Source organism: Procambarus clarkii, chromosome 92 (assembly GCF_040958095.1).
Source record: "Procambarus clarkii isolate CNS0578487 chromosome 92, FALCON_Pclarkii_2.0, whole genome shotgun sequence".
NCBI classification, from domain to species: Eukaryota; Metazoa; Arthropoda; class Malacostraca; order Decapoda; family Cambaridae; genus Procambarus; species Procambarus clarkii.
This window is the reverse complement of record NC_091241.1, coordinates 14,201,458-14,220,066: the sequence shown is the minus strand read 5'-3', so window position 1 is coordinate 14,220,066 and position 18,609 is coordinate 14,201,458. Positions and strand designations below refer to the sequence as shown.

General features: G+C 43.2%; 1 protein-coding gene and 1 long non-coding RNA gene across 11 annotated transcripts in view; one reads left to right on the top strand and one right to left on the bottom strand.

The window, feature by feature from the left end:
* The window catches only part of MESK2 (misexpression suppressor of KSR 2), a 233,823-nt gene extending 220,473 nt beyond the window's left edge, over positions 1-13,350 (bottom strand). For 7 of the 10 annotated variants that reach the window (XR_006775021.2, XM_045769756.2, XM_069318942.1 and 4 more), the window contains exon 1: positions 12,332-13,037. Coding sequence is in view for 7 of the 10 variants with exons in the window: in XM_045769756.2 (XP_045625712.1) it covers positions 12,332-12,636 (305 nt within the window). In the remaining 3 variants the exon portion in view is untranslated. Of the gene's footprint in view, positions 1-12,331; positions 13,044-13,197 lie in introns of those variants that run through there. The other 3 variants (XM_069318952.1, XM_069318957.1, XM_045769753.2) reach the window with 3 other exon arrangements.
* LOC123775021 (uncharacterized) overlaps positions 1-18,609 on the top strand; it is a 106,681-nt gene that overhangs the window by 84,226 nt on the left and 3,846 nt on the right. Inside the window, exon 3 of the long non-coding RNA XR_011225967.1 lies at positions 15,919-16,185. This is a non-coding gene — a long non-coding RNA (uncharacterized lncRNA). The remainder of the gene's footprint in view (positions 1-15,918; positions 16,186-18,609) is intronic.

The following is an 18,609-nucleotide window of genomic DNA, read 5'->3' as shown; positions in this document are numbered from 1 at the left end:
CTCGCAAAATGCGACACACAGTTTTGGGTCCTCTGGTAAGTTGGTACATAGGGGGGGTACTTCAGTACCCCCTGAACTTCTAGGGGGGGGGGGGTAGAAATAGCCTAAGCTACTCTATCCCTTTGAGATGTATTTTTTTCTTGTCTCAATAAACTTACTTGAACTGAACTTCTAGTGGCCCAGTACTTCAGGGCCACTATTCAATACGACAATTTCTTGACTTCGAGAAACTTTAAGAGGACAGGCTGTGTATGTTACGCTAGCAAGATCCCCATACAGTGTGTTCTTCTGTTAGGACCACTATACTATACAATTAAGTTCCTCGTTCGCTGTATTCGTTGACTATGCAACAATTCTCACGGCCAGATAGATGGAGAGTTCCTGTTCCCGAAAGAAGTAAAACATGAATTTTACCACGAATAATGTAGATATGAACAAGTTTTAACAAGTTACAAATTCAAATTTACACATTTAGAAAAAACGATACATGTAAACAATGGTTTATACAAAATATAAGTATTAGAAAGGTGGATCAAAATCACCAAATGTGATTACTTTAGTAAATACTTTAAAATTTACTAACACGATCGACAGATCATGACTCAGATAGGCTAGCTAGTTTATTGGAATGAATCCAGATCTAAAACTCACGTTGCATCAAATTTCAATGCGTCCAGGCATTTCTGTCCCACCCGGGATTCGAACCCAGAATTCACTATTGTGAGACGAGAACCAACACAACTGTACTACCTGGACTCATTTTGATCCAGGATACGTGAACGTCTGAAGCCTAAAATCAAACCAACACTTTCAATGTTGGCCAGACCACACACTAGAAGGTGAAGGGACGACGACGTTTCGGTCCGTCCTGGACCATTCTCAAGTCGATTGTGAACTTTTGAACACTTTCAATAACCAGTCATAAAAAATAATTAAATGTATATTATAATTTGTTAAGTATAATTAAATATTACCAAAACGAATTCTCAGTGTGTATCATTTTAAGCAGCGAGAACACAGAATCCGTGATGAGGATTCGAACCTATGCGCTGGGTATACTAGAGCTCTCATCTAGAGCGTGTGTCTGGGATCACCCTGCACGGAAGTTCGAATCCTCATTACGGCGCCCGTGAATTTTCTCATCGATATATCACGTTACTATGTATTTGTGTATATTAAATAGTGATTATAGAACAAGCACAGTTGCCATTTATACAAGGTAATAATGTCAACCATTCACCGAGTCTGACGACCTTCGGTGCTCTGTGAACCTTTAGCGTCACACACTACGGGCTCACCATAGCCCGTGCCACTTGAAACTTTTTGTTCTAAGTAGCGAATCTTGAACAACAACATTTAGCGTCACAGCTCACATGAGCAGTAAAATTGCAGGGCCAAACGAGGTCACACGTATGGTAACGAGCAGACTAGCACTCGTTGGCAAGCAAGAAAAGGTAGACGAGGGGGACATTAGTGGTGACGGCGCATCACCGAAGAAGAAGATGAAGATGAAGCCACCCAAAAGGTGGCACGGGCATGAATAGCCCGTAAGTGGTGGCCCTTTTGAGCCATTACCAGTATCAATAGATGATACTGGAGATTCTGTGGAGGTGCGACTGCACCCTGCGTGACGGGAAATGTCTCCCGGACCAAATGGTGACCAGATGGTGGTCGCATCACCCCTGATGACGCACTGATGACGCAGTATCAAACCTTTACGTCGCTTGCATCATTAACCCCCCCCCCCCCCCCCTCCCCACCCAAAAAGGAAAAAAAGCTAGCAAGCAGCACTTCCGACCACCAAGAAAGGCTGCCAGCTCTTAATTACCAGTATTGACGTCTTACTGTGGTGGCGACAAGGCCATGACACCAGTGTTAACACCAGCCACACTCACGTCTTACTGTGGTGGCGCCAAGGCCATGACACCAGTGTTAACACCAGCCACACTCACGTCTTACTGTGGTGGCGCCAAGGCCATGACACCAGTGTTAACACCAGCCACACTCACGTCTTACTGTGGTGGCGACAAGGCCATGACACCAGTGTTAACACCAGCCACACTCACGTCTTACTGTGGTGGCGCCAAGGCCATGACACCAGTGTTAACACCAGCCACACTCACGTCTTACTGTGGTGGCGCCAAGGCCATGACACCAGTGTTAACACCAGCCACACTCACGTCTTACTGTGGTGGCGACAAGGCCATGACACCAGTGTTAAGACCAGCCACACTCACGTCTTACTGTGGTGGCGACAAGGCCATGACACCAGTGTTAAGACCAGCCACACTCACCCATAAATAAGTGAAAATAAACCATTTCCTAGAAATACAAAATAGCTTCTAAAAAGATACAAATATTGATATATATTTTTTTTTACAGGTAGGTTACAGGAGAATACTAGAGAGAGTACTGTTAACATGAAGCTTTTCCTTTACGTTGACCAGACCACACACTAGAAGGTGAAGGGACGACGACGTTTCGGTCCGTCCTGGACCATTCTCAAGTCGATTGTGCACACACACCAAGTCGTCCTGGACCATTCTCAACTTTCCCTTTACCATAAGTCATCTTAAGCCTTACCCCCAACAGGCACAGAAAAAGTCAGAAAAGTCTTACCCACGCGTCAGAAAAAGGTCGTTACGACGTTTCGTTCACTTTCACAGTTTGTGCGTAGTCAAGTTTTCAAGCATGTCACTGTGACAAGTATCTTTCCCCCTTGTTTTCCACTGGGAGACTATCCGCCAGTTTGTCAACAACCATGTCCCGAATTACTGGGTAGGCAGAATGGGATGGAGTGGGGGGGGGAGGGGGGCGGGGGGAGGCTGCCCAAGCAGCCAAGGCTCGGCGCCCAATCAATCATCTCTGGCCATGGCTTTATAACCCAGAGGAAACCTGTGGTGTAGCGTGTGCGCGTGCAAACCTTCCACCGCCAGGGACTTTTTGTGGCGTCTATCAAGTTGGACAATTTCCCCCTTTCAGGGAAAATTTCCAATTCTCAGAACTTCAAGAACAAGGAAACATTCCAACACGCTTGTGAACTTTTAACGAAACCCCCCCCCCATCCTTGCAAGGGGCACTATTACGCAAAACCGACCGGAGGAGTACTGTAATTAGTGCGGTAGTTCGATTGATAAAGATTAAGCCAGCCAAGAGGTGGCACGGGCATGAATAACCCGTAATTCCCCGAGCTATGAACGACAAGAGTTGGGCTTGAGGGGGGGGGGGGGAGGCAGGGAAGGGTGTCAGACGTAATAAACAAAACATGATAATACCCCCCCCCCCTAAACACCTAACTACTTCCTGTTCCTCAATGGTAGTCTACATCCCGTTAGGTTCCAGCATCACCCCATCCCCCCCCCCCCCGCTCATCCCACTGCTCTGACAGCATCTAGTAATGCATGAACAAATCCACAAGGGCCGTGATGAGGGTTCGAACTTACGTCAGAGAGGATCCCAGACGCGCCTTAATCGACTGTGATGTAATGCATCATTAACTATACATCTCGTACTTCCCACGTCCCCCCCACGTCCCCCTGTCCTCCTACAAAGAACGTCGCTTTTCGCTCGTAGGCGTTACACAAGGCTAAAAGTTTTCGTACTGGAAAATGCAAGCGGCTAACGAAAGTGACGTACTGTCCCGTTTTCTGTTTTAGGTCCTCTGGTAGGTTAGGAGAGGAGGACACTTTAAACGGGCCATTTTCTTGACGTTGGGGAAACCCTAGGACGGGATCCACAATCAACATGCTATTTAAATAGCAGAATTTTTAAACAAGTCCTAAAGAAAACTGAAGTGACAGGAGACTAATAAAATCTTAACCCCCCCCCCCCTCCCCGCCCCAAGTTCTTTTAAGAGCAACTGAACTAAAACCTTTTTTTCCAGACGTGTAGACAACATAAACCATTACAAGACTTAAATACTTAAGACGCTTGTTTGTCGTGAAAGGCCATTCGCTACAAGCAAAACTAAAAGAAATGGATTCGAGAGAATGCAATTTCACGACCGTCTTGAATTGGGCGAGTGCATGACTAGAGGTCGTGCTCGAGGTGGGGGGGGGGGGATGGAGAAGTCTACCCTCTACTCGTTCACTAGCCCAGCCCAGGTCAACTAACCAGGAAGCGCACACTAGAAGGTGAAGGGACGACGACGTTTCGGTCCGTCCTGGACCATTCTCAATCTACTTGAGAATGATCTAGGACGGACCAAAACGTCGTCGTCCCTTCACCTTCTAGTGTGGCCTGGTCAACTTTAGCCACGTTATTGTGACTCATCGCCTGAACAATAAGAAGATTTTAACTTTGATATTCTCCTCCCACGGCGTCTAAATACATCACGCTACTCCCTAATCACCCATCTTCTATCTACCAGGCCAGTCTAAGTGTAGTCCTCCCACAATTTAACCACTGTACAGACGATGACTTATCCTGTTTTGTATTGTCATTTAACTTTTTTTTTTTACCTTCCCATCAACACAAGCTACTTGCCTCCTCTACTCCACCTGCTGAAATTCTAACAAGCAATGCTCCCCTCCTCCTACCTTACCTAATAAGAACCCGTTCTCGCAAATTCGTAAAGTCAATATTGACTTATTAACTACGTGCATAGGTGATATACTAAACATAATAGATACCCTTAAAAATATTCATAGGAAACACCGACCTTACCTAACCTTGTTAGTATCTTAAGATAAGCATCTTATTGCTTCGTAATTACAATTATTACTTAACCTATACCTATTATAGGTTAGGTAATAATTGTAATTACGAAGCAATAAGATGCTTATCTTAAGATACTAACAAGGTTAGGTAAGGTCGGTGTTTTCTATGAATATTTTTAAGGGTATCTATTATGTTAAGTATGTCACCTATGCACATATTTAATAAGTCAATATTGACTTATTAAATTTGCGAGAACGGGTTGGAATAAGTCATAGCCTTCCATAGTGGCCCGACCCAAGCTCAATAGCGATAAGTAAGGAACCGTTAAAGCCTACCCACGTGGCCACACCCACCAGTTATCTGCTCTTGCTTGCACTTATCACACCACTTACGGGCTATTCATGCCCGTAAGGTGCAGCGCTGCAAGAGTTTCACTACTGACCACCGGGTGTATAAAAACAGGGTGGGGAGGGGACGCACTTACGGGCTATTCATGCCCGTGCCACCTTTTCGGTCGCTTAATCGTCTTCAAACAAAGGACGCAAAGGCATTACACCGAACTCGTCTACAGAAGATGATCTCTGACGTAGATTCGAATCCTCGTCACGGGCCTTGTGGATTTGTTCGTCTACAGAGGTGCAGAGTTACAGCAACAACACAAGGGCAAGACACACATTGTTAATGTCAGCCACTCAAACTAATTTAGACAATTGCATCAAGTTTGTAAAAGCAATTGTGCAGTGCCAGTGTCCTTATCAATCTAAATAGTTCACACGTTTTCGTGAGAGCCTCAAGGACAGATTAACCTCATCAGTGTTGGATGTAATTACAGGAGACATGATTACAACGTACACAATACAGGCAGTACAAGCATACTTTAGAGGAAACAGATGCCATAAAATGAATCCTAAGCTGGCATGGCAGCATTTAAGGGTACAAGAAACCCCTACACGAGTCTAGCGAAGGAGAGGCTACACCCCAGAACTACAGTTCAATCACTGCACCCCAAGCTACGTTAGTACGTAGAGCACCCATATGCACGCAAAAAAACAAAAATATATTGGGTAAACCATATTTTTCGGAGCTGCTAGGCGCCCTTTGAAGCATTACACTATAGAAGAAGCATTCTTCTACGGTGTATTCATTCACAGAAGCATTCACTGTAGAATGTCCCATAATGACAGACTTTTCCACCTCTGGATCGAAATACTGAACTCTACGAATTACTATCTGAATACTAGAGTTACTTTATATACAGTGCACTCAATCCACAGTCAACCCAAGATTGATTATGTAATGCATTAATATGTAATGTAATAAACTTGTGTAAAAGAACTGTAATCACCCACTGTGGTTAAGTGATTAACATTAATGTCTATAGCATACATCTTACCCTATCAAGGTAGTAGCACAAGTTAAAGCTGAAAATGACTTGGGGATGTATGGAAAACCTCGCTTCCTGTAGGGTGGTCAACAAATGGATTGCAATGAAGCAAGTAATTGTGCAAGCCACTTCCATCCACAAAGGCCAGATACCACAAGGAATTCTAACGTCAGAACAGTTAAACGACAATGTAACCTGTACCAGACTAGTAGACGGGACAGATCTCTACCTCACTCCTCTTAGTTACTGGCAGTTACAAGAAAAGGAAGTACTTATAAGTACTTAGCACTTATAAGAGAAAAAAGCTAGAGGAATTAAATCTTATATTACAGGAAAATAGAAGTCAACTAAGACATTACCACAAAATCAATGGGGGAAAATAGGGAAGGCCATTTTTAAATGGTTGGTACTCTAAAATAAGGACACAGTTGGAAAACGACCTAAATAATGACCAAACCACATCCTATAAGATGAGGAAACTACGACGATTCGGTCCGTCTCTGGACCATTATCAAGTCTACTAATCCTGAACCTATCTACAATCTAACGAACCCACACAGGCAGGGGAACGGGCCTAAATTAAACAGCAAGAAAAGGAAGACCCTGTTGACTTCCATTCCCATCAAGTCTAAAACCTACTGAATGATCCACAGGCATCAAATGTCCGGAGACTGAGCAAACGATAAGTACTATAGTGACGTTAAGTGATACTACACTGCTCGAAAAGTAGACGTATAAACCCCAAGTAACTAAAAGATCCTAGTCACCAGTCTATTTAACATTGACAGACCGGTTCAAAGAGTTGTCGCTCAACCCTTCAGAAACAATTAGGCGAAGTTTAATCACCAAGCCATTTATAATGATTCCCACATGCCACATAACGAGGTTAAGAAGCAGTCTCGCAACCTTTGATTGCGTTCGAATATTATCTCGTCAAAAAATATGTGCAAATTAGAACTATAGGCAAATGACAAACCACTGAGCAAAGGACAAACCACAGAGCAAAGGACAAACCACAGAGCAAAGGACAAACCACAGAGCAAAGGACAAACCACAGAGCAAAGGACAAACCACAGAGCAAAGGACAAACCACAGAGCAAAGGACAAACCACAGAGCAAAGGACAAACCACAGAGCAAAGGACAAACCACAGAGCAAAGGACAAACCACAGAGCAAAGGACAAACCACAGAGCAAAGGACAAACCACAGAGCAAAGGACAAACCACAGAGCAAAGGACAAACCACAGAGCAAAGGACAAACCACAGAGCAAAGGACAAACCACAGAGCAAAGGACAAACCACAGAGCAAAGGACAAACCACAGAGCAAAGGACAAATTACAGAGCAAAGAATAAACAGGCAGCAAACAGAACCCAGAGAAAGTTGACCTATAATTCAGACAAGGCCAAACCAACGCAAATTACTTCCTGTGACCTGGTGCAGGAGGACACAGCGAGAGAAACGGGAAGGCGGGAACAGGATAGAGAAAGAGGTAGAGAAGGGGGGGGGAGAGGATAGAGAAATGGAGAGAGAGGGGGGGGGGTGGAGTAGGAAAACTAAACCAGAGACTTTTATATTAACTTCATACCGTTTCCTAAACTTGGACACGGGCGGAACTTTGCCAGTTTTGGTCTCTGGCAACATTATTAACGGACACAGCGTCATTACCATAAATGGGAAGGGCGCTACAAACCGCTACATCTATTGACTGCAGCACCGCCAGCCGCCGGCAGCAACAGCGCTGCCACCGCTAGAAAATTACAGAAAATAATTTAATAACCCACGACATTATGTACAATTACAAATTATTTTGCATCTCTTTCCTAATGCACAAGCAAAAACGTCTAAACATGAACGAAATCAGACTCTTAGATATCGGTTTAACTGTGGGAAGAGGCTTCAAAAAGTCATTGACCTGCAGGAACATTTTAAATAGTGGAACATTTTCAAGTATTTTGTTAACGTGTATGAGTACGATGAGATCCTCTAGGGAAATGAGGTGCGCGCGAACCTACGACCTTAGCATTGATGTACATCACGTTAATATCACGGACAAGAATGTAACAACTCTTTTATATATCTCAAAAAAAAAAAAATATGATTTGTGTGTGTTTATGAGTGTGGTCCAGAGAGCTTCCAGACTTCTCTGGAAAGGTGTCGAGAGCGGCAAGTGGGCCACTTTGAGTAGGGGAGGGTGTCAGTGATCACTTTATGAGGGCAAAGCTATTTCTGGTTTCAGCAAAGTATTTATTTTTGTATAGTTAATTTTACTTTTAGTCTATATTGGCGGCATTATAACACCGGAGGACTGTGTAATAGGTTCGTAAACTTAGGGCCCGTGAACCTCAAGACACGCCATGACAGCTTAGCCCACCAGGTAGGAACCAGAGGTGACATGACCGCTACATACAAAATTACCACGGGTAATAGCCAGGAGTGAACAGTGGCCACCTTCCCCCATATGCGTGAAGAAACAGGGGGAATAGGGACGAGACCGCATCCGTTTTCATCCTTTAGCAAATACGACATTCAATTGGAACAAAGTATATGCAGTTGGTACAAACTGCTATTTGTTTCTAATATCCAGCTTTGTATAGCACATTTAACCCCCCCCCCCGGCCACCTCAAACAAACAATGATACTACTGGCCATGAAGACGAAGATACACTTATTAATTTATTTATATACAAGACGGTACATTAGGGGGTTAACAGAACATAGAAATTAAGTTGATTTTACATTCTTGTAAAGCCACTAGCAAGCATAACGTTTCGGGCAAAAACGCTTGCCCGAATATTGATTGAATATAAAGGAGTTCTTTATTTAATCAATAAGTGTGGCTGTGCATGATGATAATTAATGCAGCTCTGGCCAACATAGGCTGCATCAGGTATCTAGACGGTCGAGTTTACAGCTAGAACAGAAATCCCACCTCAGTCCGGACGCAGCCTACACTAACCCTCACTGGATGGGGGGGGGGGGGGATGGGGAAGAATTTCATTTTTTTCCGCTCCCATAAAATAGAAGCCAAGTATACTGGCCTAACTAACAAGTTTCGCAAGTAAGAGCACTTATGCATGTAACCACAACACCTTTCATTTCATACAAGCATTCAATTTTGTTATTGGTCAATGTCATTAAAAATTGCGGTGCATCAAATGTGAGGACAGGTTCACTCAGGAAGCCTTAGGTACCGTTGCAACTTTTAAACTTTCTCTCCGTTTTATAAACACTTATCATGGCGTCCAAACTTAAATCACAAATCACCCTTTCCAGCAATACACATCAAACAAATTCTAGCCTAAACGTAAGCCATTTAACATCGTACATGTGTATATTGTTGTGGTTTTTATATTCAATATTGCCTCGGCCTTAAGGAAAAGTCTTGCCAGGCAACTGGGTATTCCCCCGCCATGCACGGGATTACCTGGGCTCGGAAGGTGTGGTTTAGGTGTGTGACTCACTCGAAGTCTAGGGCAGGGTTGCCAGATTGGGCTTCTTGTAGCCCAAATTGAGTAGCACGGTTGGGCTACTTGTAGCCCAAATGAAAAACCAGCTATGTATGTTTTGCTACTTACTACTGTTTTCGGCTACTGTTTAAGATAAGTTGACAGTGTACTCGGAAAAGGAAATCAATCGTTAACAAAAATATTTTGTCTAGTTTTATAGTCAAATTCGTGAATTTTATTTCTTCAGCTCGCGATTTCCAGCAACCCAAATCTGGAGGGTTGACGTCAGTGACTCTCTGGACGTCTAGGGTTGACGTCACGAACGGGGACGTCACAGGGGAACGGGTACTATCAACAGTAACTATCGTGGCTGTAACAATAATTCCTATATGCGTTTCATTTTAAAAGACCCATTTACAAACTAGTAGTGGTAACAATACTAACAAGGTTGTCTAATTATGCAGACGAGGAGTCACAATAACGTGACTGAAATATATTGACCAAACCACACACTAGAAAGTGAAGGGACGACGACGTTTCGGTCCGTCCTGGATCATTCTCAAGTCGATTCTCACAATCGACTTTAGAATGGTCCAGGACGGACAGAAACGTCGTCGTCCCTTCACTTGTCTAATTAACAGAAGGATGTCAATGGAAATGTATGCTGGCCCAATGGATTTGCAGCATACAAACTACCACTATGCCTAGTGGCAAAAGATGCGGGTAGTTGGAGAGGAAATAATATGAAGAACTATGGCAAGTACCAATGGAAATAATGGACTGAATACACACTTAACCCGAGAAATTGCAAAATATCCTCCATAAATTAATTATACATTCAGCGACGGTGGAGATTTTTATGCATGTATGTATTTTATCGGTGGCCGAAGTCCATTGCAACTAAACCCAATCTTTCCTCTGCCTTGTCTAGTATATGTGCACAAAATTAGGTTTAAGTTGCAAATATTTAGGTATGATTGCGTTAGGCTTGTTTACAATTATTACGTTCAGTATACCAATCATTCAACCCATTCCAACTGTTTAAATATGATCTCGGACGCAGGTTCGAATCATCGTCACGGCCCTTGTGGATTTGTTCATTTGATGCATCACGTTATTGTGATTTTTGTGTTTAAATAGTACTTTGTATGTACTATAGTCCACATGGTTACAAAGACGTAATTGAGAATTATATAGAATTTTGGTTCTATTCACGTTATAATCTAAACAAAAATAAAAGAAACCCAAACCTAAATATTCCTAGGCTTAAGGAATAATTCCTAGGCTTCCTTTGGCTTATTCCACCTGTGTATTATATTAGGCCTCAGCGTATACGAGGCCAAGGTAGGTTAGGTGAAGTTTTCTTTGCAACATCAATACAAAAACTTTCCTGGTTTGCTCAAATTCAATAGCACGAGTTCTATCTACTTTCCGCACCACATGGGATGTTGCCAACTATATGAACGCTTTTAGAAACCTAAATCAGGACTAACGCAATTTACACATTTTTTTTTTACACCAGTACTGGTATATACAGCACCAGCATGGAATACGCACTTTGTGAAATAAAGGCAAAATTATAAAATTCAAAGGTTTAAAACGAGATTGGTGACAGAGATAACAGGGCTAAGCTACGAGACTAGGCCAGTGGAACAATCTCAGCCCCTAGAGGAGTGAAGAAACAGAAGGGATATTACCACAATATAACGAGGGAAATAGATATGGACAAGGATATCTTTTTCAAATTGTGATTAAAGGACAAGAGGACATATGGAAACTGGAAATGCAAGCAAGCCGAAGGAATACAAGGAAATACTCGTACCCTGGTACAGCAAGGCTAGTTAGGATCCCGTACATTTTAATAAACAAACCATACATATAAGCCGTCTCTTCATACCCTTCCCTCCTTTACTCTACACGAGTAAAGGAGGGAGGGGTACTCTCTTCCTCACCAAGAAATTCTCATGCATCTTGCCAAGGTAAATTAACCCCACCATAAATTATTTCCCCCGTAGTTACTGATAAGCACCCAGCAATGGTCCCATGGAGATGTAAAGATAGGTGGTGAGATACGAGGACGCTGGGAAGGAACTGCGCTTATTTTTATTTTATTTTATTTTATTTATATATATACAAGAAGGTACATTGGGTTTGTGAGAATACATTGGATAGTACAGTAATTACATTCTTGTAAAGCCACTAGTACGCGCAGCGTTTCGGGCAGGTCCTTAATCTAGCAGATAATTTTAAGTAGGTAATTTCAATCAGAATTGATAAATGAAAGATAACTTTCATTTAACAAATGAAAGATAACACATTTAAAAGATTTAACATTAACTTATCCATTTGGTTCTTCGAGATCTAACGTCGACCTGTATGAAGAGAGGTCGTCGCTGTACTGACCAAAATTGTTGAACCCCATGAAGTCTCCAACACGAGCAAAAATCCCATAGAACCAGGGACATTAATTTACCATCAAAACCCAGCCATGCAACACCCCGCGAGTAGAGTCCACTATCTTCTCGGTATCCTACCCATCGATCCATCTCACCAGCAGGACAACGTTTATAGCACCTCGAGTCACACATCACAGTACTGATAAGCTCAAGCTACAGTGTAGGACTGAGAACACTAGATTTTTCCACCCACAGGGTTATAAACCCATGGAACCGCCTACCCGCCGAAGCCGTAAATGTCAAAACTGATAAATTTTAAAGTCCAACTAGAAAAAGATAAAAGGCAGATGGGGAGGGGGGAATCATCGACAGGCCACCAGCTTCCAGTCCTCGTCGAGGCCACTAGTGTTAGTGGCCCTCAGGTAAATTCAGGTAAATACTCACCCTAGGAAAGTGCGTCCTTCAGCAGGATCTTCACTAATAGTCCACTCGTCGTCTAACTCCCTCAGTATAACGGACACCCGCGAGGCGCTACTCTGTTTACCCCTAGATACTTTAGCCATGGCATTTTTTATAACCGAGAACGGCGAATTGCCATTTTTGCTGCTCTTGAAGTTGTCGACGCCTATCCAGTCCGTAGAGGAGCTACGGTCGTACAACTTGTCATTATCATTCCCGTCATTCGCCAAGGTATTGAGGGAATGATATGAACGTGACAAGCCTGCACGGATTGAACGAATTGATGCCATGATTAGGAGCCTTGATAATTTTACTACACAATTGTTAATAAACTTGCAAAACTATCTCCCGAATTCACATACACAGTTATTGGCCAGTTTGATTAAGTTACACTTTATCGAAGCACCATTTAGCAATAAGTTTCATAAAACAAGGTTACTTTACATAGATATCAAGGCAAACTTTAGTTACTAGGCAGGTGTCATGAACACGAAGTGACGAAGGGGCAGTGGCCAATAAACCAGACACGCGCACACAAGCCCCACGCGCGTGCACTCAACACTGGGGCAGTAGCTACACTCCAGCAAGAACACCGTCCCATTGCCGGCCGCTCACCCACCCCACTGACTACGAGACCAAACTTCCCACCTTGCTCTAAACCTGCCGCCACCACCACACACACCTGTACACACACACGCACACACACACATCCACGTGCGGGAGGAGCCAAGTCTCTCACTCACACACACACACGCACGCACCGCCTCACAGCAGAGGAAACAAAACCTTCCATTTCACTCGATATCCATCAATTATGCACACCAAACGCGCCCCCATACCAACCAACTTACCTTGACTTAAGAAGCGCCTCTTTTGAACTAATCTGGGCTAAAATTCACGCTACTTGAGGCACAAACAGGTTAAAAAACGGAGCAGAAGGAACTAAAACCGTGTGTGAACTGAGCCCGTCGTCGTTTAGAAATAACAGGTGTGGGAGGGGTCGACTCCTGGCGTCACCTATTGGCCGGAACCACAACTGTTCAACACAATAGCTCGCTTCACCTCGGGCACACAGACAGAGGTGCCCACTGTTTGTCTTATTTGTGCCCCCTTATATTACTGATACAAATAACTTTTATTATAATTATAGTTAATTATAATTACACAAAAATATGTAAATATATATATCACTAAGAACTCTCACACTCACTAACTTGCTCACTCACACACACAGGTGAATTCAACTAGTAAAATACACACACACACACACACACAGACACATACGAACAAATGGTTGTTAGAGTATAACCTAAGCAAATGTAATGTAATGAAGATAGGTGAAGGGAGCAAGAGACCTGATACAAGGTATCGATGTTCCAGCATGGAGTCCATATCTAGTCAAGCATAAGACTAAACTGGAAAAAGTTCAAAGGTTTGCCACCAGGCTAGTACCCGAACTGAGGGGTATGAGCTACGAGGAGAGACTACGGGATTTAAACCTCACGTCACTGCAGGAGACAAGAACTAGAGGGGACATGATTACCACATACAAGTTTCTCAGAGGAATTGATAGGGTAGATAAAGACAGACTATTTAACACAAGGGGACACATACACTAGGGGACACAGGTGGAAATTGAGTGCCCAAATGAACCATAGAGAAGTTAGAAAGAATTTTTTCAGTGTCAGAGTAGTAAACAAATGGAATGCATTAGGAAGTGATGTGGCGGAGGCTGACTCCATACACAGCTTCAAGTGTAGATATGATAGAGCCCAGTAGGCTCAGGCACCTGTACATTAGTTGATTGACAGTTGAGAGGCGGGACCAAAGAGCCAGAGCTCAACCCCAGCAAGCAAAACTAGGTAAGTACACGGGGGTCTGGTGGCTGAGTGGACAGCGCGCGGGACTTGTAATCCTGTGGCCCTGGTTCGATTCCCGGCGCCGGCAGAGACAAATGGACAGAGTTTCTTTCACCCAGATGCCCCTGTTACCAAGCAGTAAATAGGTACCTGGGAGTTAGACAGCTATTATGGGCTGCCTCCTGGTGTGTGTGTGTGTGTGTGTGTGTGTGCGTGTGTGTGACAAAAAAAATAGTAACAGTTGATTGACAGTTGAGAGGCGAGCCGAAAGAGCAGAGCTCAACCCCTGCTAGCACAACTAGGTGAATACACATACACACACACACACATACACACACACACACACTTAATACGCTCATAAAGTGCTTGCAGTCACCCACTACCTTTAGTATGCGAAAACTGGATATTTCATGGCAAAGATTTTGGGAAATATGTAATTTTCGAAAAAAAATATTTGTACATTTCTTGAATATTTGTGATGAATTTGTCTCTAAATTCTTTGATTTTTCTTCCACAATTATTCAGACGGTGACGTACAGGGTTTGTGAATAAAGTTATATTTTGCAGTGTAATAAGTTTGCAATCACTTTTACATTTACTCAGACCTTTATCAGCCGGAGGTCAAGGAATATAATCACCGGGAAATGTTTTTTGTATGTGTTTTTTTGGTCCTCGGTGTATATACACCGAAAATTTACTTTAGTATTGAACTTTGTTCAAGTTAGTTTAGTTCATTTATTATGCATCGCATGTCGTCATACCATCATGTGAGTGGTGGTGGAAAGGTCACAGGAGAGCATGACCACTGGAACTCAACTCTAGTATTCGTTTAGCTATTATAAACAAGTTGCAACACTGATAAACTATAGTTACAGATTTTGTTGACGTTCACATCAACAGTCTATTTACAGAGTTAATGTGTGTAGCCTAGTGAGTTTATATTTACCAGAGGGTCATCATCTCTTGTTAGAAATAGCCTAAGCTACTCTATCCCTTTGAGATGTATTTCTTGTCTCAATAAACATACTTGAACTTGAATCATCTCTTGTGGACTCCACGGTGGAAATAAGAAGTCGGCGGCTTTATCGAAGATTTTCCCCATTATTCTCGAGGTTATACGAACCTTATACCCATGCTACCGTACACCACACACCCATGCAGCAGTCTAAGACTAAAGTATACTTGCTATGGCTGGTCACTTACCGATTGATTGATTGATGAAGATTAAGCCACCCAAAAGGTGGCACGGGCATGAATAGCCCGTAAGTGGTGGCCCTTTTGAGCCATTATCAGTATCAAGAGCTGATACTGGAGATCTGTGGAGGTGCGACTGCACCCTGCGTGACGGGAGATGTCTCCCTTGTCGGTCACTTATCTATTGTGATGTCCTTATATAACCCTCCCACGGCTGATAGGCCTAAAGATAATCGTCAATCGTCTTGTTTGACAAACTCTTCAATTTAGGCTGATTATTTTTTTATGGAACATGAGCATACTATACTTTCACTTCACCTGCTGTTCACCCAGCAGTGAATGGGTACCTGGTTGTTAAACGATTTGGCGGGTCGTATTCCGGGGATGATTAGGAATAAGGCGTGCTAGTGGCTTTAGAAGAATGTAAGAACTCTTGTATATGTAAATAAAATAAATAAAATCTAACAGGATGCACTCAAGTTTTCCGCGCCATCTATTGAGCAAACTTTTCTCCAACAGGTTGCCAGATAGCTCCGAGGCGACACGGGTGAGAGGCGCGTGTCTCCCCTCCTGCTCAACACCAGGGATCAGCTGTGTGTTGCTGGGAGGACAACACAACAACAACAACGTACTTCGTTGTTCAAGATTCGCTACTCAGAACAATAAGTTCCAGTAGCACGGGCTATAGTGAGCCCCTAGGAAAGAGAACGTACTTCCATTGGCGCTCGTTTTTATACTTACACAAGGCTAATACTCTGGTAGCACAGGAGAGACGAAGACAGTAAGGTACACATCCGCACTGTGCTCTCTGTTTATGTCCTGAACCTTTTGATATATATATCAACGGCTCAGGACATATATATATCAATATCAATTGATGTACTGTATATATATCAACGGTATATATATCAACGTTGATATATATCTGCCTTGATATATATCAACAATATATATATCAATATATTATACATTATAAATCATTCAGAATGTTTGTAACTCTGCATCTATGTACGTTTCCTAAATAAAATATTATTATTATTATTATATACATATTGATGTCGGCAAGACTTAAGCCTAAGGAATAGTAAATTTATTTGTAATAGTAAATTATTATTGGATCATTATGCAATTATAATCATAGCCAATTATGCCCCAAACTGTCCTCTCACTTGGGCTGGAGGGTAGAGCGACGGTCTCGCTTCCTGCAGGTCGGCGTTCAATCCCCGACCGGCCAAGTGGTTGGGCACCATTCCTTTACCCCCGTCCCATCCCAAATCCTTATCCTGACCCCTTACAAGTGCTCTATATAGTCGAAATGGCTTGGCACTTTCTCCTGATAGTTCCCTCCTACCCTGTCTTAAAATAATTTAATGATGATAAAATGCCCCAAACTGCTGCATAGTCCATGTGTTACGGCCCTCTTGGGTCGCAACTGGGTTCTTTCTCTGATGTTAGTAGAGCTTGGGTATCCGGCCCCAAGCTAGTAGTGGCTTTCAAGGGGTGTGCTCCGTAATGCAAGTAAATTAAAGGGGAAGGGAGACAAAGGCAAAAACTTAATAATATAATTATCACCATCACCATAAATAATATATAGATTATCACACGGGGGAGGTATAAACACTATTATGTACAACGTGGTCTTCCTCTGAAGACTCTGGACGTTCACGGTGCTCAAGACGAGTGGTCCTGGTTCTCTCGTGGCCTCACGATGAATCCTTTGATTCCCTCGACGAGTCTACCCCGGCCACAGGCCAGCCAAATCACAGTCCCACTGGGTGCACCGTCGTGGAGGCCGTCAACCACAAATCCAGCCTATAGCTGGCAGGTTCCAATCAGCCACGCTGTGTAGGCCACTCCACGACCGATACTAGGGTTGCGAGCCCTAGTCAGGAGCCTCGTGTGATCCCACAGAAAACTCTCATCACCACAACACCCCAGTGGTTAAGCGTCTCCACCAGTCAGCCCCGGGTACGACAATCCCTCAACTGCCACGTCACAGGCAGGCTAACACCACAGTGTTCATCCGGGGGGGGGGGGGGGGGGGTGACTCACAGCTGCTGCAGCAAACACATGGAGACTCTTCGACTGCCTTGGGTAGACTGATCCAACGTTCATTACAGCAGTCCCAGGTCGACTCTGTAATCAGACACGTCATCAGTAATAGGGACACTCTAGGGCACCTCACTTACAGGCTTAGACACAAACGCCCACCTATCCACTCCATAGATGGCGTTGCTGTCTAAGCTCCACCTCACCAGAGGGCAGCGGCTGTGTTATGAGCTGCTTAGGACGGGAAACTAGCCCTCGTGGCTGGTATATCCTGTCCTCACTAGATGGCGCCGTCCATTTGGAGGGGGTTTCGGGAGCTGACCCACAGATGGCGCGGTCGTCACTGCTCCGTGCTCGGACGCTGGGCTCGGGTCCGTAACACCATGCGGCGGTCTCGCAAGGTCGAGATGATGCTTTAGATTACGATATGGTTTCCAATATACTGTATTTTATTATTACGCCCTCACGCTTTTATACACAAATATTAAAGGCACAATCTATTAGTCTTATTATGGAATTTGTCATTTGTTTTGTTCGTTTCAGAACTATACCACTTGTGACATGCTTTCCAGTATTAAGTGCATCAATTTTCTCAGTACTTTTTCTCATATAATTGTCAGCATTGAAATGTTTATGAACTGCTGACTTTTCATTTTATTTTGAAAGTTGTTATTTAGGTCTTCCAGCATTGTATGTGAATCTTCATCTGTGTTTATTGCCCTCCACGATGTAGGACAAGAGCTTTCTTCTCTAATACAGTACATCAGTTTTTGTGCCACGAAATGCTTTGCTCAGCTCAAAGTGGCTTTATAGATTGCGTAACTCCTGCCCCCTAAAATTTGTACATTACTCCTGTTCTTTGTACACACACATTCTTTTGAATAAACATTGTATTGTATTGTAGTTTGCATGAAGATTGTTCTGTATATTTTATGAGTAGTAGTGTAGCCAGATTACGATAGACTTGATATGAGGACTTTTGGCAGCCATGGATGGATGTTGCGATAGTGGGTGTCAGATGATTGTGTCTGATACTGTTGTTTTCTATGGTTATTATTTATTTTATTTATTTAATTATATACAAGAAGGTACATGGAGTTAGGTTGTTAGTTAAGGAATTTCAGCTGCATGTATTGTTGAGATTTGGCCTAACTTTTTGAT